Source organism: Leucoraja erinacea, chromosome 4 (assembly GCF_028641065.1).
Source record: "Leucoraja erinacea ecotype New England chromosome 4, Leri_hhj_1, whole genome shotgun sequence".
Lineage (NCBI taxonomy): Eukaryota > Metazoa > Chordata > Chondrichthyes > Rajiformes > Rajidae > Leucoraja > Leucoraja erinaceus.
The window spans coordinates 47,750,150-47,774,467 of record NC_073380.1 but is presented as its reverse complement, the minus strand read 5'-3'; the positions used below and the strand labels follow the sequence as shown (position 1 = coordinate 47,774,467).

Genomic DNA, 24,318 nt, shown 5'->3' with positions numbered 1-24,318 from the left:
AAGACCTCATTTGGACTACGCAGTTGCAGCATGGGACCCATACACAAATAAAAACATTTCTTCCATCGAACGTGTCCAAAGACAGGCAGCTCGATTTGTTACTAACACCTATGAGAGAGAAGCGAGTGTCACCAAACTTCTGAATTCTCTGTGGTGGAACCCTCTCCAAGACGTGAAGCTCACCGTTTGACCTGTTTTTCCAAAATGTTAAATGGTCAGCTTGACATAGATTACAAGACCTACACCAAACCCAAACCAATTAGGAGCAGACGAGGGCATTCAATCCAATTTGTGATCCCAGCTACAAAGACAGCTGTGTACAGCAATTTGTTCTTCCACCACACAATTAAAGCATGGAATAATCTCCACCCTACTATAGTTACCCAACCAGATCAATCAATCAATCAGTTCAATCAGTTTTTATTCGTCACATTGCACATAAAGTGCAAGTGAAATGAATTTGCCAGCAGCGGTACAATGAGAAAGGACACACAATACATGATAAAAATTTAACACAAACATCCACCACAGCAATCATCACTGTGGTGGAAGGCACAAAAATTGGCCAGTCCTCCTCCATTTTCCCCCGTGGTCGGGACTTCAACCTTCCGCACCGTTGCTGCGGGCGTCCAGATGGTAAAAGGACAAGGTAAAAGTCAAGGTAAGTCCAGAATCGGCTCCTCCCCACCGGAGACCGCGGCTTCAGACTGGTGTAGGCCGCAGGCCTCGTAGATTTAAATTTTGCGCCGCAGCCAGAAGCACCATGGACTGCAGGGCCGGCGATCTGGAGCTCCTCTCCAGGGATCCCTGGCGAGGGACCCCACTCCTGATGGTAAGTCGCCACGGCGCCCGCGGTAGAAGTTGGCCGCGGGCCGGCATTCGGAGCGTCTTCTTCTCCCCCCCCGCGTCCCCAACGTGAGATCCCGCTGCAGACGGCGTGCCAGCTGGAGCTCTGCAGACCGCGGCTTCAGGCTGCCAGCTGCTGCGGGCCAGCAAAACGGAGCGTTCACCTCCGGCGAGCCCCAGCGAGTACTCGCCCGCTCCACGCCGAGAGTCAACGCTGCGCCCGCCGCTGGAGCCCCGGGCACGTCTCCGGGAAAGGCCGCGCCGATCCTTGCTGTTAGGCCACGGGGGAGGCGACCTTCCCCCTCACCCCCCCCCCCCCCCCCCCCCCACACCCCCCCACACAAGACACACAGAGAGACATTAAAAGCATACATTGAAACATACTAAAAAAACAAAAAAAGTAGAAAAAAACGGACATGCTGCTGCCACTAAATTTAAAGTAGCTCTTTCTTCCCAATAACCCTTTCTGGCTTAAGTCCTCTCTCCACCATCTCCAGTTTAAATTCCATTTGGAATATTTTGGAGGACCAAGAACCAAGAGGGCAGTGGAGGCCAAGTCACTGGATGGATTTAAGAGAGAGTTAGGTAGAGCTCTAAGGGCTAGTGGAGTCAAGGAATACGGGGAGAAGGCAGGCACAGGTTATTGATAGGAGACGATCAGCCTGATCACAATGAATGGCGGTGCTGACTCGAAGGGCCGAATGACCTCCTCCTGCACCAATTTTCTATGCTTCTAGAGCCTTGAATACAAATCGAGTCAGCATTTCCAAGAATAGTATCTTTCAGATGAGTCATTAAATTAAGGTCCTTGCTTCATCTCAGGTGAGCGTAAAAGTCTCCTTGGCTACAACAAAGAAGAGCAGGAGATTTCTCCCCGGTGATAAATCTCTGCTGTTATCACTGCAATATCTTGCCTTATCATTATTTCATTGTTATGCTGGGACCTTACTATGCACAATGCATCTGCTACATTTCCTACATTACAGTAGTGCTTGTGTTTCAAAGCAACTGCCGCATTTTCTTCATTATAACAGTGCCAATATTTCAAAGTAATTGCTGCGTTACAATTGTGCCGACGTTTGAAAAGTACTACTTTGGGTGAAATGTATTTTGATTCATGATGAGCTTGTGAAATGCGATTCTCTGTGTAGATCCTATGGCACGCCAAACCTTCATCTTTTGAGAAGGATATCTATATTGTCCTTTCCTGCATTAAATCTCAACTACATGTATGATTTTGTTCTCCAGAGGCTATTAGCTTGATATTCAAATATTTTGATTTTTTTTAATACATTTGAAGTGGTTGCAATCTTCCTGCTTTTTGAATGGATAAAATTAAATAATATTATTTACATTTCAATAAATTATTAGAAGTTTTCATAAATTAATGATTTGTTAAAGTTTTCAAAAAATTCATTTATATAAATCTGTTTCGTTTAAAATTGTTGGTTTTTTTCCTTTTCAGATGGAATAAGTCTTGCAGGGCTACCTTTGTCAAGTCCTTTTCGACAGAATGGTAAACTAGGCTCAGAGAGTAAATCTGCTAACTTCAATTCAGTGGACACCAACAGTAAAAGTGAATACAATCATGTGAAGGTATGTCCTATTTCTCAAATTTTAAGTGCAGTAGTTTGAATAGATAAGGTACACAACAGCTTGTGTTTTATTACTATGATGACTTGAGGAATTGTGGATTGGGATTTCATGGAATCAGTGTGATATCAGAATCGGACTCTTCGGCCCACCGTGACTATGCTGACATCAAAGGTTTAAACTGTTTCCTATTACCTGCATTTGCTTTAGTAACAAGGCCTTGCCTATTCGTGCTCATGCTGATGCTTCTAAAAAATATTGCGAGATTATCTACATCCACCACTTTTTTAGCTACTGTATTTCAATTTGCAACCACCCTTAAATGATTTTTTTTTCTCAGATCTCCTCTAAACCTCCTTTATCTTAAACCTATACCTTTAGATTTGGGGCATTTCTGCCTTGGTGAAAAATATCTTAGGATCTATCCTCTCTACGTCTCACAATTTTGGATACCTCTATAATGTCCCCCTCATCCTCCTCTGCTCCAAGAAAGCCAAACGGCCTGCACAGTCTCTCCTCATAACTGAAACATTTTGAAGAAGCTCCAATGTAATCTCACCAGTTTTGTAGTGTGGAGACCAGAATTGCATACAATATTTCTGTGGCTTTGTTAACTGAGCAATAATAGCATGAAGATAGACACAAAAAATGCTGGAGTATCTCAGCGGGACAGGGAGCAATCTCTGGAGAGAAGGAATGGGTGACGTTTCGGGTTGAGACCCGAAACGTCACCCATTCCTTCTCTCCAGAGATGCTGCGTACCCGCTGAGTTACTCCAGCCTCTTGCGTCTACCTTTGATTTAAACCAGCATGTGCAGTTCTTTCTTACACATAATAGCATGAACTAGTTTATTGCTGAAAAAATGGCTGGAGTTTAATCTTTTAATACCTAAATAGTAATGGCTTCAATGCTTTGTAGGCCTCTTGGAATTGGAATTTATTAATTACATGGATCCTGACCATATGTTGAGTGCAGATTAATTGCTATTAACAATGTAGAGTATTTTGTCAAAAAACTAATTTAAAATAATAGAATCTACTTTTTTTTTACTGTTCAATTTTCTTTGATAGGGTTTAGTCTCTTTATGGTCAGGTTGGTGGATATGTTTTTTTTCCAATGGGAGTTGGTCCAGAAATTGGATAGGAAGACATAGGAGAGGAAAAATGACAAATGGGAGAAAATATTACAGCAATGGAAAAGTATTCAATCAATTCAAGATGGTACAAATTGTGAAGACCATGTGAATGCTTAAGTTGCACAATGCAGCCATTCTTTGGCGTAAATGTAGGAATGTTACAAAATGTTGATATTTAAAAAATCAAGCCTGTAATTTATCCCATCTGATAAAGCATATAAAAAACATTAATTTGATACCTAATTCACTTTCATACCTTCAGTATAAAAAAAGGTATGGTCATTTTTAAAAATCTTTTTAATTATTTTTTTTTTTAATTAATATTTTTATTAGAAGCAATGTACAGTATTATAAACCGTGTATAACATGTCGTGAACAACTTCTTGTTTTAAATTTAATAATAGAGAAGTAACAGAAGCAAGAAAAAGAGGGAAAGTTAAGTATAGTGATATTGATAGTCGTGAAAGAATACAGAGAAAAAACCCCATAAAGATATAAAGAAAGAGAAAAAAAATAGAGAAATAACAAAAAGAATATAAATAAGAAACCAAAACAGAAAGAAAAGGGAAAAGAGATATACCTGTTTCATATCTTTCCACACCCCTATGGTCATTTTCATACTCGGAAATTAGCATCTTGTTTCCTATTGCTTTTCTATTAACTTAACACAAAGGCTGTGATCGAGGACAGTCCATTGACATAAAAGCCCATAACTTTCTTAAAAATTAAGAGAACTAAATGAAATGTTCAGTTATTATAGATTGAAGCATTTTGAAACAAATATGGTACATCTTACTTGGATGACCTGAAATTAAAGTATATTATTAGATAATTACCTAATTAAGTAGCTAATTACAAAATTAACCGTTGTGACGGAAATAGTAATAAACACCCAGACTGCATTGAAAATTCAAAAATTTGATATTCTCAAGATCAGAACTTGAATATTATTGTATTAGCTGTAAGTCCGTAACAGACAGGTAAAGAAATTACAATTTCTAGCAAAAGACCAAGTCTTCATGGAGAAGATCAGCTGCTAGCTGGCACATTGGCATATCATAATCAGGAGCATCATCATAATCCCCAGACTGCAACCAATAAGCAACTCTGTACACCTTGTTTTTCCTCAACTTTTCAATGTTGGCATTGTAAACTACAAGTTTTGCTCTTCAAACCACGCATGACATGCTTTTCTGCCCACTACTTTCCCATTCTGACCGACTTTTTCCAAACGAGGTATACAAGTACAAGTTGTGTCCATTTTTAAGATCCCTCTTAGACTCGGGCATGACAGAGAAATTCACTTCAAGGTGAGCTCTAGCTATGCCAGGGTATTGGATTGACAATTTTGCATTTCTCCTTCGGAGGCATCTGAAAAATGTAAAGAAAAAACCACTGAACAGCATTAAGTAGAAACAAGTTTTTATTTGCAATTTTAGAAAAAAAAGTAGGAATGATTTTGTTCAAATTAAACATTAAAACAAATAGTCAATACCCAACAGAAATTCATATTCATCAGTCATCAAATCAATTAAATTCATCTAAATCCAATTACTAGATCTAAACATCTATCCCATTCTTAAGAAAAGGCTAAAATAAATGTTTAAATAGCCAAAGTATCCAAATAACAAACTGATCCCATTCTCACTTTGTCATGAATTTCTATGCCAAATCGAAGGAATTGAATGTTTAATTTCCATAAATTTTACTCTGTTGGTTTATAACACTGCAGCATAGTCAGGCTGTTTTACACAGACATGTGTACAAAATCCACAAACATCCACTCTCAAGATAATCAAAATCATTATTTTTTTGCACAATCATGTCATAAGAACATCTAAATTATCTATATTTTGTGTAAATGTCTATCCATGATCGATGTTTTCATACTAAATATCTGACTAAAAGCTATGTACTGTTGATCATGATAGACAATAACACAGAATATAGATAATTTAGATATTCTTATGACATGATTGTGCAAAAAATAATGAATTTGATTATCTTGAGAGTGGATGTTTGTGGATTATGATACAGAGATCGGATTGTGGCTGCCATGATTTTGCTCACACTCGCAGTCGGCAGGCAACATACGGCCGATATCGGGGCCTAAATAGCATATTTCGCATCATCAGATTAAAATGAAATTACACCAAAAACTAGATAAGATGTTAAATAACCTGCTCCTCGATCACAGCCTTTTGTTTTGTCCTGAACTTGTGATCTGTGATTTTGAAGGCGTTGAAGTTGGGCCCGACTTTCATCCAGCGATTCAATAGTCAAGCAACGATTAAAAAAAAAAATCGCGAACGGGATGACAGAACGAAATTTCCTCATAACCTTGTCATACGAGGAAATCCCACCCTGACAACCAATAAAAATCTGCATTTTACTAAACCCCCCCCCCCCCCCACAGCCCCTCAAGTCGCACGCACAGGCAGTGAGCAGATCAAGAGCGCCACTGATGGCAGGAATTTGTAACAACGCTAGTAAATGTTGATTTGCAATCTATGAAGGGAAAAAAGATCTGATTAGTATTTGTGACTTGCTTCATATGGGGGCATGTGTTTGTCAAAATTAGATAGATACAAAGTTAGATTTAAACATTATGGTTTTAAAATGTATACACAGTAAATAAGTGTTTTGAAAATCAACGGCACAATGAAAATGGTTAAGATGCTAAAATGTTTGGTGTTGAAGTTGTTTTCCCAAAGAGGCTGATAAATATGAACAGTTTGTTCTCTCGTCTTGGTAATTGATAGGATCATGGCCTCATGATGTGAAAATATCCCAGTCCCTTACTGTTTCTTTATTTTCCTCCCTTTTGTTTATGGGTAGAGCTACAAATCTGATTGAATGTATGTTGAGAATTAGCTTACTAAAACAAAGACTGACAGTCTGATTCAAAAGTTCAGAGCATAGAGGGTACATAGAAATGGCTCTATCTAACAAAAGCAAAATAAGTCAGTCACGTGAAAAAGCCAAGCCATATATTGTTTTCTATTACCGAGCAGAAACAAGGACGGATTTGAAATTAACAATAACTTCCATTTATAGAGCATCTTGAATGTAAAGAAATGTTGTCCATTAATTGTCCACCAAGTTGTCCATCAAGCTTAATTTAAAGAATTGGAAACAAGCTAAAATGATTTATTTGGGCAGGTGGGTAAAAGGTTTTTAAAGAGAGATTTTGAAGAGGTTGTGATCAAATTCTTTATTCATGGAAAAAGATAACATGCATAAAAATCTTACACAGCCTTTATTACAGAAGAAGCAATTTCCCTGAAAGTGTAAATTTATAGATAACTGAATTTCTAATGACAGAGGTTATAAAATTGTGGAGACTTGCAGTGTCTAAGCTTAGTTACTGAGGGATTTGCTGTTGCTTTTCATATCTTTTAATTTCTCACAGCTCAGCATGTTATATAACGGACAGTTCTATCATAACTATAGGAAAAAATTAATACCACTTAAAACACCTTCATAAATGCCATAAATCAATTTTTGTATTTTTTTTCTAAAATCCAATAAGATGCTGATGGCCCCCTGCTAAAACTTTGAAAATGTAACTCCAGAGTTACTTGTAATTTTGAACATTCAAGGATAAATGCTGTACTTTGGAATAATTTGAGATAATTGGCATTTGCCTTGTATCTTGAAACCATAAAAAATGATGTTGAGTTGCACTAAGTAGAATCTTTATGTTATGGTTTGGGGAATTCAAATCCCTCTTTCGGTGAATGAGAGATTTTGTGGGAGTTGTGCGTGGCATCTTCCATTTGTCAGATTGTGAAAGAACCTCATGAGAAACGTTTCATGAAACAATCAGAGATAAATTTACATTTTGTTGCAAAGAAAATAAGTGACAATGTATTAGTTGTATTTAATGTGTGATGTTGAATAAAAGCTTGAAATGCATTTCATGTGAATAAGACAACTACTCTTGTATAATGTCGCTGTTCCAACTTGACATGGTATGTGAAACCACGTAGACTTCAATGAGGATTGTGGCTTCATGGGTAGGGAGACAAAAGTGTAACTAAAGGGCCTGTCCAACTTGGGCGTCATTTGCACGTCATTTACGCGACATCCTAAAAATTGGTTGGCGCGTCGTTACGCGCGCATAGCGTGTGGTGATGCGTGATGGCGTATGCAGTGACAAGCGGCGCCCCATGATTTTGGAATACTCGAAATCCTCTCGCGCCACCTGCGTGACGTATCCCGTGCGCATGCTGATGTACTGACGGCGTATGTGTAGCCCGTGGTGACTCATGGTTACGCACTGTGACACACGAAGATTGCCTATGCTAATTTATTATGTGTCACCATGCGTCAACGTCCGTAACCATGCGCCGTCCGTACGCCGTCGGCGCGCCATTTGCGCAAATGACGTCCAAGTGGGACAGGCCCTTAAGTTACTTCAATTATTTCTCTTTAATGTCTTCATTTTAATATGTTAAATTTATTTGTGTTATTAGTTTATAATTGTAATTTTCTTTTTTAATAACAATCAGAGATAATTAACCATTTCTTCAGTGATGACTCTTATGGCTAGCTATTCGTTAACTTTGCTCGCTTTTCAAGGCTAGAGTTTCTCCATTAATCAACTGGTTACCTTGACTATGTTGCGACCATGTGGATTGCATGTGGCAGCATGTATGGAGACCTTTAGCATTTGAATCGGGCAAGTCCAATTATACGGAGAAAATAGTTGATGCCTTTGTTAATGAGGGTTGACAGTTAGGGGGAAGGAGAGGGAACGGCAACTTCTCATCTATTATGAAAGATTTAAACGCCATTAAAATTGCCAAAATAATTCATGAGAAATTGAATAAAGTTTGAAATTCAAGTGCTTGACTAAATCTTTCAAACTATACTCCCCAGGAATAAAGAAAATTGTGTTTAAATATCAGGTAGTTCTTAATCCACGATTAAAATGGGTTCATTCGTATGTAAAATCACAGGTTTATGTAACTAAATAATTACATGCATTACGATCTTCCTTTTCCCCAATGGCTCCAATTTGGCATGAATTTAACTTGGGGGCTTAAAAGCCAAATCCTTAAATTTTCCTTATCACTCTGAATCCTGCCCCAACAATTGTGACAGATGGGGTGCTCAAGTTATGTTTTTCATTTGTCATCCTTAGTGGACAATGCAAGTTTATTTGATTTACATATTGCTTTATAATAAGCGAGTTTGGTATTCCGACTGCACATACCCAGGTCTTAGGTCACTCGCAATAAGCATTCAAGGCAGTTGTGCTGCTGCGTTGTGTGCAGGCCTGCGTTTTGTCCGTGGTCGGGGTCAGGTCCAAGTCTCCAGCACTGCGGGCTCTGTCGAGTTGTTGCTGGGCCGTCCCCGTCCCCTGCCGGGTGTCCTGTCCCTGTCCGGGGTGGCCCTGGGCTTGCGGGGTGCCGTCGGCCCCGAGTTTGCAACCAGCGCGGGCGGGAGGCGCTGGCTACATGGCTATAGCTCAGCTCTGCTTGTCTCGCCGGGTTGGCCGGCAGCCCTGGACTGGAGGGGCACCGGCCCGGAGCGGTGGCGGTTCCGGACTTGCAGCCAGCGCGAAGGGGAGACGCTGGCTCCGGCTTGGCTCTGCTCCAGCGGGCCGGGAACCATCAGCTGTGCCTCTCGCCTTGTCTAGTGGCTGTCGGTTGGCCCCATCGTTGCTGGTGGAGGCCGAGTGTAGGTCATCGGAGGGGGTGCACACTGGTCGCTACAGTGGCTCGGCGGGTCAGGCAAACATCTCTGGAGAAGGTTCACGACTCGAAACATCACCCATTCCTTTCTCCAGGGATGCTGGCTGTCCAGCTGAGTTGCTGCATCATTTTGGGTGTATCCCCGTTGATGGCTGGTGCTCGGCTTTTGCCGGCGCCGGGGGGGGGGGGGGGGTTGGACAGCGGCCGGTAAGGCTGGCAGTCTCCAGCCCTTTGGGGAGTGGGTTCCTCGGGAGTTGGAGCGGGGATGGGCTGGAGTTGGCGCTTCTTCTCCGCGCTGTCTGTGGGTCTTGGGCCGCCGCTGCTCCGGGCCAGAGTCCCGTCAGTCCAGGGCTGTCGGTTGGCCCGGCGGGGCAGGCCTAGTTGAGCTGGGGTTGGTGTTTCTTCTCTGTAGTGTTGTGGGCCTGTGCGCCGCTGCTCCAGTCCAGGGTCCCCCGGACATCCCCGGCTGCCCCCTGGGCGGAGATGGGACGCTCGGGCTGGGGGGGAAAGGGGGGACATGGGACCAGATGGGGACGGTTCAGTGGAGGTTTGGCGGCGCAGGGGACAGGAGTTTGATCCTGGTGCGGGTCAGTGTGCGCATAGTAGTGCAGCTGCCGAGAATATCTCGCTCACTGTCTCGCACAAGCATCTGCCCCCTCTCTCGCTGTTACCCCCGCTCTCCCGCTACCTGGCACCCTGTTCCTCAGATGAATTATATTTTTAAACATAAATGATGAATAAAGATTAGAATTTATACGCAGCGCTTTGTTCGCTCTTTCTTTAAGTCGAATGACCTTTGACAAATCCCATGATTCCTTGCGTTTTTCGGAATACCAAACTCGCTTATTAGGGGCAGAAGCGTATCAAAGCAGGGAAGTGAATCAAAGCCTTTATGAAACATTGATTTGGCATCAACTGGGATATTGTGGCCATGTTTGGTGCCCACAGAATAGAAAGGTCATGCAGGCACTGAGGAGGGGATTTGGTCCTGACTGGAGTAGTTAAGACTTCTCTGGAAAATAGAAGACTGAGATGAGATTTGATCGAAGAATATTAAAATAATGAGGGATTTGGAAATCATGGATAGTGGGAGATTATTCTCAATGGTGGAATAGTCGAGGGTTAGAGGTCAAAATTACCAAATAAATAAGTGTCAATAGTTTTGACTTTGAAAGTGAGCAGCTGAGAGGAGGAGCAGTTAAAATGTTAAAGTAGAAGTCATTGGGGTGAAACCAGGTTACTTTCATCTGGGAATGAGCCGATGAGCACTGAATGTTTGGACATATTTTTATAGATGAGCATAACCATTTCCTTCCATCTTAAAAGGCACCATTTTCATTTTATTCTTGCCAATGTGTTCATTTTGAGAATTCTTATAACAGCAACAGGTTGAAAATTTTCGGCAACCTGCTGTGACTATGACGGATGCCCGCAAGTCATCGAAAAAAATTTGCGTAAGTGGGATAGACCCTTAATGGTTTTGATGGTGCTCAAGCAAGCCACTCCATTGTGAGTTGTTTTAAAGTTGTGATGAAGAGGAGTTTAAAGCAGTAGACAATGTTTTAATTTTCCTTACAACAGGCAAATTTAATCTGCGAATGTGTTATAATCTGTTTAGTTTAGGCTAATACTGTTGCCTGGGTTCTTTTTCATTGTCGTAAAAGTAATATTATCGGAATATTACTTTAAATGTAGCCTTAGCTCCTCACTTAATCCTTGCTTTTGCCTTGTACATTCGTGAAAATTTAGTAATATCGCGAAATATGTCAACTTTATTGCCTTAAATGGTGCATGTCATTTTTTTACAAAATGGCAGAGAGACAGCATTCATTTCTCATCTCATACCACCACCTTAATGTCGTCTGCCATGAGAAGTCAGATTTGGAGCAAATGTACCCATGAAACGTACCAGTATGCTTGCTTGAACTGTCCTCAGAAAAGGTTTTCAACTCCCAGATAAATTTGTTTTATGGATCATTATGGATCTTTTATGGATCAGAGAACTGCTCTTATCATATTTATTTGATAGACGAAGCCACTTCAGTGGGGAATGCTCAATTATCAGCGTGATCTTTATGGTTGATTAACTTCTTGAATGATATTCCTGAGTGTCTCCATTATTCTGGTTAATAGAAATGACAAATATGCCAATTGTGAATCTGCGAAGACCAATATAGCATCAAATTGTTTATCAGAATCACTACATGCCTAAACTGTGCATGGTCTAATTTCGATATGAATGGCAGGCTTAAGGAGAAATTTGTGTGTGTAGTGCTGAGCCATTTAAAATACAGGTGCAGGGCAGGGCCGAATATTCAGTTGCCACGAGACCTCCGACAGCAGCTCGTGGGGGAGAGCTTTGAAGATCCCATCCAGCTAGCGGCCCGTGCTGATGAGCTGTGGATCTCTGACCAGCAGCAGGTGGGCGCGCTGGAATACCTGGAGCCGCTGGAATCCCCGGAATCGCTGGATCGGATTGATTCAATGACCAGGCTGGCCCAGCAACCCAGGACCACGCCTACATCCGGGCCACGGTCGCTATGGTGGCCGCAAGGTTTATGTGGGACGGACTTCGGAAGCAGGTCGCTCGCAATTCGTACCAGACATCAAAGGTGAATAGACACGTCTGGGCGCCTGTTCAAGAATATGCAGTGCCACGCCGGCGGTTTGATCACATGCACGTGGACATCGTGGGGCCGTTGCCTCCATCCCAGGGTGTTTCACACCTGCTTACGGTGGTTGACCGTTTTACGCGGTGGCCGGAGGCCATCCCGCTCACGAACACTTCAACGCAGTCGTGTGTTCATGCCCTCGTAGTAGCCTGGATTGCTCGCTTTGGGGTTCCACTTCACACCGGGGCGCCCAATTTACATCTGAACTGTGGTCTGCCATGGCCCGCCTGTTGGGGACGCAGCTCCACCACTCGACAGCGTACCATCCCCAATCAAATGGGTTGATGAAACGGTTCCACCGCTGTCTGATGGCCGCCCTGAAGGCTCGTCTCACAGGCCCTGGGTGGATGGACAAGTTGCCATGGGTCCTGTTGGGGATTCGGATGGCCTCGAAGGAGGATCTGTCAACGTCCTCCGCGGAGTTGGTATATGATGCTCCGCTCACCGTTCCCGGGAAGTTTGTCCCTGCTGCTGATGGGTTCCAGGAACCCCCGTCATTGGTGCTGATCCGCTTGCGGGAGAGGGTTGGCGCCCATCTCCCATCCCAACGTCGCGTCATGGAGTGGTCCCTTCCTATGTGCCATTGCCGCTGATAGGCTGCCCGTACGTTTTTGTTCACCGAGACATGTCTTACAAGAACAACATGATAGTTGTTTTTTCACCTTTATTTGGTTTTAGGTTGAATTAAAACTAAATAGGACTGTGAACAGATCCTATGAATTCTATTTCCCTTCCTATATACTACATATACATTACCATTTACATTTGCCACTAGCTTCTAATTAATATTAGCAACCTATAATTAGGTTGTTGTAGACTACACATGTTTCTTCCTGTATCGTAAGGAGAAATTAGCCATATTTTCCCATAAAACTAAGAAATATTGTACCCGTGTTGTCTTCTCTGGATGAGTATGTACATAAATTGATGTCAAATGGCATAATTGGAACAAAATTATTTTGTTCTCCTTCAATGTTGGGCTGTGCTCTGAGAACGCCGCCCTATGATCTTTGCTGAGAACAAAGCTGGCAAAGCATTGTTTCTCTTTTACAATATGTATGATGCACATATTTAAGTCCTGGTTTTCAATCACTCATGTAACACCTGGTCGAAGTTGGAAACAGTAGCTATAGAAAACACCCACCCATAAACAATATGGATAATTGTAAACGACATCTGCACAGCCGCATTTACGAACTTTTCATACAATAAAGCTGATATAAGGTACATAGAGAGGGTATCAATTAATTCTAGCCACAGATTGAAAAAATAATCTAACCTCATTAATTCACTCGGGGTGTGTTATGATGTGCTCTACTGCATGAAGTGTACAGCAAAACTTGCACTTCCAGAGTGGTATATCGTGTTGCTTCTTCAGTGGACCACAAATTTAGTGTAAGAGCAAAACATGAAGTGCTGGAGAACTCAGCAGGTCAGGCTGGATCTATGGAGGGTCCGAAGAAGGGTCTCGACTCAAAACATCACCTATTCCTTCTCGCCAGAGATGCTGCCTGTCCCGCTGAGTTACTCCAGCATTTTGTGCCCATCTATGGAGGGAATGGCTAGGCGACGTTTAGGGTCGGGTCCCTTCTTCAGACATTTTTTTAACGGGTTCGGAAAGATAGAAAATTTCCCTTGTATTTAAATATGTTGTTACGAATATAACTAGTAGTGTGGGAGAAAATTCCATGAGCCATAATTGCCACATACATACCCAAAAGTAGAAATGTAGGAAGTTACAGTGTGCAAAAAAAAAAAGATATTACGAGCTTTATAGTACCAAGTTACAAGCTTTCCTTGTACCAATCAAACGGCAAACTCAAAATTCCATATTTTGAAAATGGGCAAAGCAAAAAGTACCATGTTCTCTAGAAAGGCTTATCCTAAAATAATTGATTGGAAGGGTGTGATTTCAGAAGTCAGGACGTCTGTATCATTCAGTCAGTGAGCTGCAGATGTGGATATCATGACGATAATCGCGAGGCAGCATATCAAGATGGCGCAAAAAATTAACCATGACCTTTTTCGCCGTGTGGAGTATCTTGCTCCGCTCTATGATCTTTGATCCACAATCAGTAACCCATGCCTGCCTTCTCTCCATATCCCTTGATTCCGCTAGTCCCTAGAGTATCTAACTCTCTTTTAAATTCATCCAGTGAATTGGCCTTTACTGCCTTTTGTGGCAGAGAATTCCACGAATTCACAACACTGGGTGAAATTTTTTTTTTCCCATCTCAGTTTTAAATGGCCTCCGCTTTCGGAAGGCCCCGACCACGGATGAACACGGAGGAGAGGCTGGCTGGACTATGGTGCCATCCTCACCTTGGTGCCATTTATGTTATGTTGTGTCGTGGACTTTCTGTCTTTGTGCTTTTTTTTAATTCAATTTCAATTTTATTTTTAATATGTTTTATTATTTATTTATTTTTTGGTGATTTTTTTTATGATACTGCCTGTAAGGGAAATTCATTGCGTTGTCTCAAATTGAGACAATGACAATAAATTTGAATACAATACAATACAATACAATTTATTCAGACTGTGGACCCTGGTTCTGGACTGTCTCATCATTGTTAAGGTTTGTTTCACTTCAAACAGACAAAACGCAATAAAATTGGTAATCAAGTAGTAAAATATTTATTAAGCCAGGTGGGTGTGGCAGTAAACTCTTATAGTATGTAATGTATATTCTATACGTTCACTTTACCCCCCACACAGGAGTCATGTTCAATCAGATATATTTATACTCCAATAATCAGCGATTCAGTAATACTTTATCTCACAGAGCATGGCACAGCCTCTTGCTTGTTGAAATTGGCAGGTTCTTCCGAGAAAGGAAAGGTTAGCCCATATATGGTTATGCTACAGAAGCTATTTTTGTGCAGATCAAACATTTGGTTTTTTGACCTTGTTGATCTGTTGTTTGTACATTGCAATCAGTAGAGCAGAGGGAAAGTACCGTTGTCTGAACATTCTTCTGATGTTTATATCATAACAGAAAACATTCATGAAGTTGTGCTATTATCTCGCTAGTGTTATGGAAGAATAGAAAAATCATCTTTGTTAGCCTTGCTAGTGTAATAGGAGAAAGGTGAAGGCATTTCTTTATTGCTTCTAATTCTACAGCTGAATCCATTTCGTAACTTTTAAATCTTTAAACTTTCTCACCTTTACTCTAGAGATGCTGCCTGACCCACTAAGTTACTCCAACATTTTATCTACCTGGAGTTAATTTAGCCTTGTTTCATATATGTATTGATACAGCAAGACTTAGGAATTATTAAGTTTCAACATGGTGCTGGAATCGCAAGTAATTGCCTCAGCTGCTGTTTTTCCTATAAAAAGCCTTGCGTTTTCTTCTCTCTTCAGTATCTAGACAAGTATGTTAATTATTTGTTATTTTGATTGGATTTACTTTTCATCTATGGATTTTTTAAATGTTCTTCTCAGTTTTGAAATGCTGTTATTGAATTGACTATTTAGAATTTTATCTTGGCCTGGGTAATGTTTGTTATTAACTTTAATTATATGGTTCTCACTGTAAATGCTAATTTAATCAGGAATTCTAATTTTGAAGATATACTATATTGCATTCCTGTAAAACACTAATTAATTTTTCAGTTTAATTTTTGGGGGAATTTGTTTGTGCCATTTCTCAGTAGTTCTATTAGGAACCAAATTTAAGACTGCGTGTCAGCGTACGACTGGCAAAGGTTCTTTCAAGTCCATCCCCACTGCTGAATCACTCTTGCCAAATTTAGCTCTTCGCTGCCTGCAGTACTTACCAGATCAGGTCCTGCTAACTCTCTGCAGTATCTGTAGGAACCATTAAGCTTAAGTCAGTATTATTACCATGTCTGATATTTATAGTTTTAGTTTTTATCTGCCTGTACTTTTGTCGAAGTGGGAGAAGAAATTACACCTCAAGATTGTGTTTCAAATGTCTTAACACGAAGATCAAGACATAAATCTGGTTCTGTAGCCGTTCAACTACAAGGGTCTCTGCTGAATTGGAAGCCAAAGCTGAAGTAGTTGCTCTCTCGCTAGAAGCTGCCATCTTGGAGAAAAAATATGAGATTGAGGAACACGAAGAACAGCTGAAGAGAGAGGCTGAGGAACAAAGTGAACAGATGAAAAGGCAAGAAGAACAGCTGAAGAGAGAGGCTGAGGAACGAAATGAAGAGCTGAAGAGAGGGGCCGAGGAACAAAGTGAACAGCTGAAGAGAGGCTGAGGAATGATGTGAACAGCTGAGGAGAGAGGCTGAGGAACGAAAAAGGCAGTTGAGGAAGGAGAAAGAATGGCTGGAAATAGCCACGGTTGGCAGCTGCTCAACTCCTCAAAGAAGGAGATACTGGAAGGTCAAGGTACAAGATGCAGCTCGAGAATACCTCAGAAGGAGAGTTTCTTAGTCCATGTAGGAGCTGCTAAGTTGGGAACAGCAGCTAAATCAAATCTATAGCCAGAGAATATCTGGCATGACTCAGAATTAGTACTGAGTAGGTGGATGGGTGGTAAAACTTTATTTCAGCAACAAGGAGCTAGACCGAAGCAAACAACCTTTGGGCTGTCTGGTGAGGCTCGTAATAAGCCAGCGTTCCAGCACTCTTCCCAGAGGCCCAATACACAGGCTTGTACAAGCCAAGATTTTCAGAGGCCTGTTTATTATCTATTTGCGCCCAGCCAGGTTCAAACAACTGGTCACGGGACTCGTGACGAAACCTACCCAGACCAGTACTCTTTTCAGAGGTCTGTTCATTATCCATCTGTGCCCAACCAGGGATCTCAAAGGGAATTCTATGAATTGGTGAGGAATCAAACGAGAACCAGCGAGCTCCTAGCTCAACAAAATCTCTCTTCTACCTTACCCCCAATGGAAATTCCTAAGTATGATGGTGATCTTTTGCAATATGAAACTTTCATAATAGCGCTTCACGAAGGAGTGGAAACGAAAACTACTAATGAAAGAGATCACTTACGATTACTGGAGCACCACACAAGCGGATATGCAAAGCAGTTTGTAATAAGTTGTCGAAATTTGCCTGCCGAGGAGGGCTATCCAATGGCAAGAAAATTGCTTAAAGAACATTTTTGTAACAAACAGAAGATTGCTAATGCATACATGAAGAAGACCTATGCTTTGACAGCCATCAATGCAGAAGATGTGAAGGCATTGCATGAGTTTGTGACATTTCTTAGAGGTTGTTGTAGCTCGATAAGAAATCTCGACCACATGGAAGAAATGATTGTTGTTAGTAATATGAGAACTATCATTCTAAAAGCCCTGTCCCACAGTACGAGTTCATTCCAAGAGCTCTCCTGAGTTCGCCCTGATTCAAACTCGGAGATTTACGGTAATGGTCACTCGTCGGTACTCGGGGCTCTCGTGTTGAAAAATCTTCACGAGTCTTCCCGTGCTTACTTGCCATTAGGGAGTCTTCCCAAGTACCTGCCGTTAGCGGTACGAGCCGCTAAGAGACGTCCCCGAGCTCCGAAGTACCTGCTACGTTCATTCTCCGTGCTTACCACGAGTTTGATTTTTTTAAACTCGGGAGAGCTCTTGGAATGAACTCGTACCGTGGGACAGGGCTATAAGACAGGTCTATAGGCTTAGCGAAAGGTGGAGAGATAGAGCAGGTCAGATACAGGAAGACCACAGTCAGCCAGCTATGCTTCCTGACCTGGTGAATTTCATGGAAAAGGAAGTACGGTTAATGTCAGATCTATGCCATGGGGATATTCAAGAGCCTAAACCAGCAACTGTTAAAGGTTGTACCTTTACTAAAACAAAAGGAAGATCAGGACCTAAGGAAAGCAGTTTTGCTACTGTTATAATACCTGTAGAAACGACAGGAGGAATGAAAGGAGATGCATCCATTATTAAGCAAAAAGTGTTCTGTTTGCCATGTGATGAGGTTGGTCACACCATGAGGTGGTGTCGAAAATTCAAGAAACGATGGACTTCTTAAAGGAGAAGGGAATCTGCTTTGGATATTTGAAGAAAGGACATATGACTAGAGACTACAAGAGTTGTATAACTTGTAATAAGTGCAAACAAGATCGTCCTGAATTACTTCACACTGAACAAAAGATTACAGAGAAGAAGCCGAAGCTAATAGAACAGAAGGAGAAGCCAGCTACGAGGGATGCTGTTACCTCACCTCAGATAAATGCACATATTGGGGGCTGGGGTAGAAACCTGTATTTTATCCATCTTACAAGTAAAGGTAAGGAGCAGCAAAGCGAATACAGTGTTGCAAACATATGCATTTTTGGATCATGCAAGTTTGGCTCCCTTTTGCACAGAAAGCTTGATGAGAAGGCTGGACATCACAGGAAAGGAGACTAAGATTTTCATGCATGCCATGAATGAAGAGAAATGCTGCGATAGTCATCATATTACAGGTATGGAAATATCTTGTTTGGATATTGCTGACCAGGCATTTTCATTGGCTCATTGGGGGAAAAAAGCGTAAGCACGAGTTTTCAGCACCAAGGAATACAGACTGGTAATGTTAAATGTCCGCCAAACTTCACAGCTGTGTATCTCTGGCTTATTAAAATTTGTCTGGCTTTTTAAAAGTGTCTCCACTCCTTCTCCCCCCAGAAACAGTCATGCAAATGATGGCTTGGTGTTAAAGGGAGTGTACTTCCTCCAGTTATACCTTTACCACCCTATTTCACCCAAGAACATTATCATTTCTATCATGCAACCTCTCCTGACTTCCACCCTTTCACAGACCTTACCCTTTTTCGTCCGTTCTTCCTCCCTAGCCTTGCTCTACAACTTGAAATGTGCTAACTCTTTTTCTTCCTCCATAATTGCAACCTGATTTGCATTTTCTGTTCTCATTTCAACACCTGCATCCTGATCAATAATTCTGAAATCAGCATTGGTATTGGTTCTGAGAGCAAGGTATTGTGCAAATTTAAAGGGGATTTGGTTCCGATAGGGAGCAGGACTCCATCTAAGATAAGAATTCTGAAGACTGACAGACAGGCCCATTTAATTCAGAGACCACTGACAGTAAAAATGAATGCAGAGCCAAAGATGGCGGAAGAGGAGCCTGATATAGAGCTGCATAAAATTTATTAAAAATGAGAAACCAACAAATTGAAGTAAATCCTTTAATCTTGAAGAAAGGAAGCTTAAATGGTAGCTTATGGGTAAGATAAAAAGGCAGAAAGTCAAAAGAGACATTGGTATCTGAAGGCTGTTGAGGTTTTGGATCCTTGATAGCATAATGGGGAAAAAAAGCTGTTTTCTTTGAAAATACCAGAAAAGGAGATCAAAGGACAAAAACTTTATTTGCCATTTGTGCTTACACACATAGGAACTCTTGTGCGGTTGTTCAGAGAGTCAAGTCAAGTTAAAAAGACACACAGAAGACACATAATCTATAAAAACATATACTTCTCTAGAACTAAAAAAGAAAGAAAATGCCTAAAACCCTATATAAAGGGGAAAGAGAGAGCATTGTAAATTACACAAACCCTATATAAAAAGTGTCGATTGCATTGTAAATTGCACAGGCCCAGGAGACAATATAATATAATATAATATGGTGTGCTATGAGGTAGGTCAGGACATCAGTTCATTTTTGCTTTGGCCAAGAGTCTCACTGTGGCAGGGAAGAAGCTCTTAAAAAAGCGTGTTCTGTTTGTGACGATGCTGTCCGCTCGTCTGTGCCTGAGGTTGTATGTGCAGTTTTTGTGTTCGAGCAGGGAGTGAGCTGGATGTAGTGTGTCTGATGATTCTCTCTGCTCTTTTTTGACAGCGCTGTGTATAGATTGTATCCATGGAGGGGAGTTCCGTTCTGATAATCCTCTCTGCAGTCTTTATGACTCTTTGCAGAGCCTTCCTCTCTGTCTGTGTGGTGTTTCCATACCACACCGTGATGCCTGTGGTGAGGATGCTCTCTATCAGTCCTATCTGTAGACCTGGGTGAGAGGGCGACAGTGCAGACCAGCTTTTCTGAGCAGCCTGATGAAGTACAGTCTCTGCTGTGCTTTTTTCACTGTGGCAACAGTGTTCAAAGTCCAGTTCAGATCTGATGTTACTTGTAATCCCAGGTATCTGTAACTGTCAGCCCTCTCCACCACAGTCCCCTTGATGATGAGGGGCTGCAGGGGGGGTGGATTTTTCCTGAAGTCCATTATTATTTCTCTTGTCTTGTCTGTGTTGAGGCTTAGGTCGTTCACCTCACCATAGGCAAGAATGTCGTTCACCAGACTCCTGTAGCCCGACTCGTCCCCTCCCTTGATGAGGCCCAGGATGGTGGTATCATCCGCATACTTAATAATGATGGTATTTTCCTGGGTGGAGACACAGTCGTGTGTGTACAGGGTGAAAAGTTTGGGACTGAGACAGCAGCCTTGTGGTGATCCTCTGCTGACGGTGAGCTCTGCAGACACCCTCCTTCCCATCCTCACCACCTGTGGTCTTTCAGTCAGGAAATCCAAGATCCAGTTACAGGTGGGAGTTGGGACGCCGAGGTCTGTCAGCTTCTCAGTCAGCCTGCCCAGGCGAATGGTGCTAAAGGCCGAACTGTAATCCAGGAACAGCGTTCTGACGTATGTTCCTCTGCTGTCCAGGTGTTGCAGGATGTGGTGTAGAGCAATGGCCACTGCGTCGTCCACTGAGCGGTTGGGGCGGTAGGCGAACTGGAGGGGGTTGATCGTGCACGGGACCATGTGATTGATATGTGTGAGAACCAGTTTTTCTAGACACTTCATGGCAACTGGCGTGAGTGCCACTGGCCTGAAGTCATTCAGGGTGGATGGGTTTGTTTTTTTTGGAACTGGTACAATGGTGGAAAATTTAAAAATATGGGGGACCACTGCTTGGTTTAAAGACAGATTGAACATGTCTACATACACTCCAGTGAGTTGTTCCGCACAGGCCTTCAGAACTGTAGGAGGGACGCCATCTGGTCCCACAGCCTTGGATGGAATGAAATGTGTAGACCAGTACAGCTTCCAGAAAGTGCTACTGAGGAGAGCTTAGGAGGATGTCAATGAAGATGTGAAACACACATCTTTGGGTGTTTTGGAAATGTGAAGGAATGCATTAAACTATGTGTAATACAGCTTTAAGTTCCATAAAAAACTGTGCATTATTCTCGATATGTAGTTGATCATCATCAACCTATAATTTTAGTGTTATTACGAAGGGATGGCAGTACTGTGAATTGTGGCAGAATGAACAATCGCGATTAATTTGAAACGAGCTTCTAATTGTGCATACTTAAATATAGATGTCGTTGAATGGAAAATTAATTTAAAAAGCCTTAAACTATGTCAGCTCACTTTGTAATTAATTAAATATTTCTGAAATGTAGTCTTCACTGTAATATGGGAATTGCAGTAGCCAGTTTGCATTCAGGATCACCAATAAGATAATGCAATGTTGACTGCGGAATAAATATTGGCCAGAGAACTTAAAGTCAGAGTCATACAGTGTGGAAATGGCCCATCGGCTTAACTTGCCCATGGAGACCAATATGCTCCATCTACACTTGTCCCACCTGCCTGCATTTGGCCCATATCCTTTGAAACCTCTCCTATCCATGTACCCGTCTAAATCTATATTACTAAAAGTCTGATCTTGACCACTTCCTGTTGTTCTGTATATTGATTTTAGAAAAAACGCTGCCACTTACGGCTGTGATTTTTCGCCATCTTACTCCGAGTCTCCCTCTGCTGCGCAGGGCAAGAAGATTTTTCTCATCAATGAAAAATAAAAGAGTTATTAGTGTTTAAAAAATGTTGAGATTCTCTCTGCTGAAGGCCATGCCCCTTCCAGAGGGACTATAAAACCCAGAAGTGTGGAGGTGCCTCAGTTCTCTGCAAGATGGGGGAGCGAGAGGTCGCAATTCTCAGTCTGAGCTGTGAATAACACTGAACACATGTCTACTAAACTGTGAGAGGTTTTACTGATCCATCAGTGCCCTTAATGTGGTTTGAAAATGTAGTTTGAAAGTGCTAAAGCTGTGTAGCCTTTGGTTTGAAAGTGCTAAAGCTGTGTAGCCTTTGGTTTGAAAGTGCTAAAGCTGTGTAGCCTTTGGTTTGAAAGTGCTGAAGCTGTGCCTTTGGTTTGAAAGTGCTGAAGCTGTGTGACCTAATTAAAGCTGCCTTGCCTAATTAAAGCTGCCTTGCCTATTTAAAGCTACCGTGCCTAATTAAAGCTGCCTTGCCTAAGTAAGGCTGCCTTGCCTTCTATATACAATTAAAAGTTTAATCTTGACAACTTCCTGTTTGCGCTTTATATTGATTTTAGAAAATAACGCTACCACGTACGGCTGTGATTTTTGGCCATCTTACTCAGTCCCCCTCCGCTCATCAGGTGCCAAGGATTTTTCCCATCGATGAAAAATAAAAGTGTTATTCGTGTTTAAAAAATGTTGAGATTCTCTCTCCTGTCAATCACGCCATGAAGGCCACTCCCCAGCTGGTGGGAGGGCGAGGGACTATAAAACCCGGAAGTGTGGGCGTGGCTCAGTCTCTGCAAGATGGGGGAGGGAGAGGTCACGACTCGCTGTCTTTAGTGGCCTTGCACCCTGCTTGAAATGGTATGAAACTGCACGAATTTGGTGGCCTTGCACCCTGCTTGAAATGGTATGAAACTGCACTTGAATTTGGTGGCCTTGCACCCTGCTTGAAGTGGTAAGAAACAGCACTTGAATTTGGTGGCCTTTGAACCCATCTTGAAATGGAATTTCAAGGAATAGCCGTGAGTCAACTGCCAGCCCACCAGCCATGAGTGAGTGAGCTGCCAGCACAACAGGCTTGAATGACTGAGCCGCCAGCCCAAGAATTCATTCGGCCCACAATGTCTATACCGGCTCTCTGGAAACCAGTCCCTTCAGCGCACAACACCTATACTAGCGACCAATATTGGAATTGGTGGTGAAGTGGAATATTGCGTTGGGGGACCAGCCCTCCCGTGTGTTGCTGGGATCCAACATGTCCCACTTAGTCTAGTGTTTTGTAAATGTTGTGATGGTGTTTAAATGTTGTAAAGTAACTACTCTTCAAAATCTAAGGAATCTATAATGTCTGTCTGAAAACAGTTTTTATAATCTATTGAACATTTATTTTAGGTGGAATATTGATCTTTCGGTTTAGTTTAATGTCTCTTTTGAAAGCAGATACCCTAGATAATAACTCCTTGGTTATTGCACTGGAGTGTTAGTCTTGACTTTTGAGCTCGAATCAATCATCTTTCTCTGAGTGAAAATATTTCCAACTGAGCCCCAGTTGACAGTTCTATGAAGCCAAAATTTGGTGAGGAAAAAGTACAGTAGGAGAATATGGGTGAGTACAAGTAATGAAAGGAATTAAAAGGATTATGCACAGTCCTCATCAACCAAATGGGAAATGAACTGATTTTTGAATGCCTTTCACTCCAAACAAGGTATAATTGCTCTATTCTGCTGTGTCAAACAAAACATACATTGAAGCAATTAAAAAAAAAAATTACATCAACATGATCACATTTAAAACTTAAAATTGATTTTCCATTCTCCATAATTGTTTAACAAAATCATGCTTTGTGATTTGAAAAGATTCAATGCTTTAATGGAGAGTTTGACATATGCCTTTATCTATCTATTATTATATAAAACTGTGTGCCCGAAGTCCGGCTGCCTTTCTGCCTTTTGATTCGTTCCCATCGTGTGATGTCACAATGCCCAATGCTCGCAGATGTCCAATCACAATGCCCAATGCTCGCAGATGTCCAATCGGAATGGATCCATTTACATGTACGGCTTCCGGCTGCATTTCTTCCTTTGATTCACTGCAACTCCGAAACCAGACGCAGAATCGCCGACATCTTTTCCATTTGGGTAGAGATTTCACTTTTCTTTCTAAGTATCCGCTCCTCATTACATTTCGTCGTGTTTAAGTACATGTTTCTAATCAAATCCTTCCCCCCCCCCACCAAACCCAATATTTCAAAAATAAACTGGCTTCTCACCCATAGAAGCAGCACCAGCCCCAGCCCCTGATGAACGTTCCATCGTGCGATGTCACAATGCCCAATGTTCACATATGTCCAATCGGAATGGATTCATTTACATATGCCTTTGCAGGAGCCCCAGCCCATGATGAACGTTCCATCGTGTGATGTCACAATGCCCAATGCTCAAATACATTGTTGCCATAGAGGGAGTACAGAGAAGGTTCACCAGACTGATTCCTGGAATGTCAGGACTTTCAAATGAAGAAAGTGACTGGATAGACTCGCCTTGTACTCGCTAGATTTTAGAAGATTGAGGGGGTATCTTATAGAAACGTATAAAATTCTTAAGGGGTTGGACAGGCTAGATGCAGGGGAAAGATATGTTTGTGGCCGACACATTATCCCG

At 41.9% G+C, this 24,318-nt stretch overlaps 1 protein-coding gene across 6 annotated transcripts in view; it reads left to right on the top strand.

Annotated features, from left to right (window-relative positions):
- trappc9 (trafficking protein particle complex subunit 9) overlaps positions 1-24,318 on the top strand; it is a 504,918-nt gene that overhangs the window by 122,061 nt on the left and 358,539 nt on the right. For all 6 annotated transcript variants that reach the window (XM_055634173.1, XM_055634169.1, XM_055634171.1 and 3 more), the window contains one exon: positions 2,312-2,442. In XM_055634173.1, the coding sequence (XP_055490148.1) occupies positions 2,312-2,442 (131 nt within the window). The remainder of the gene's footprint in view (positions 1-2,311; positions 2,443-24,318) is intronic.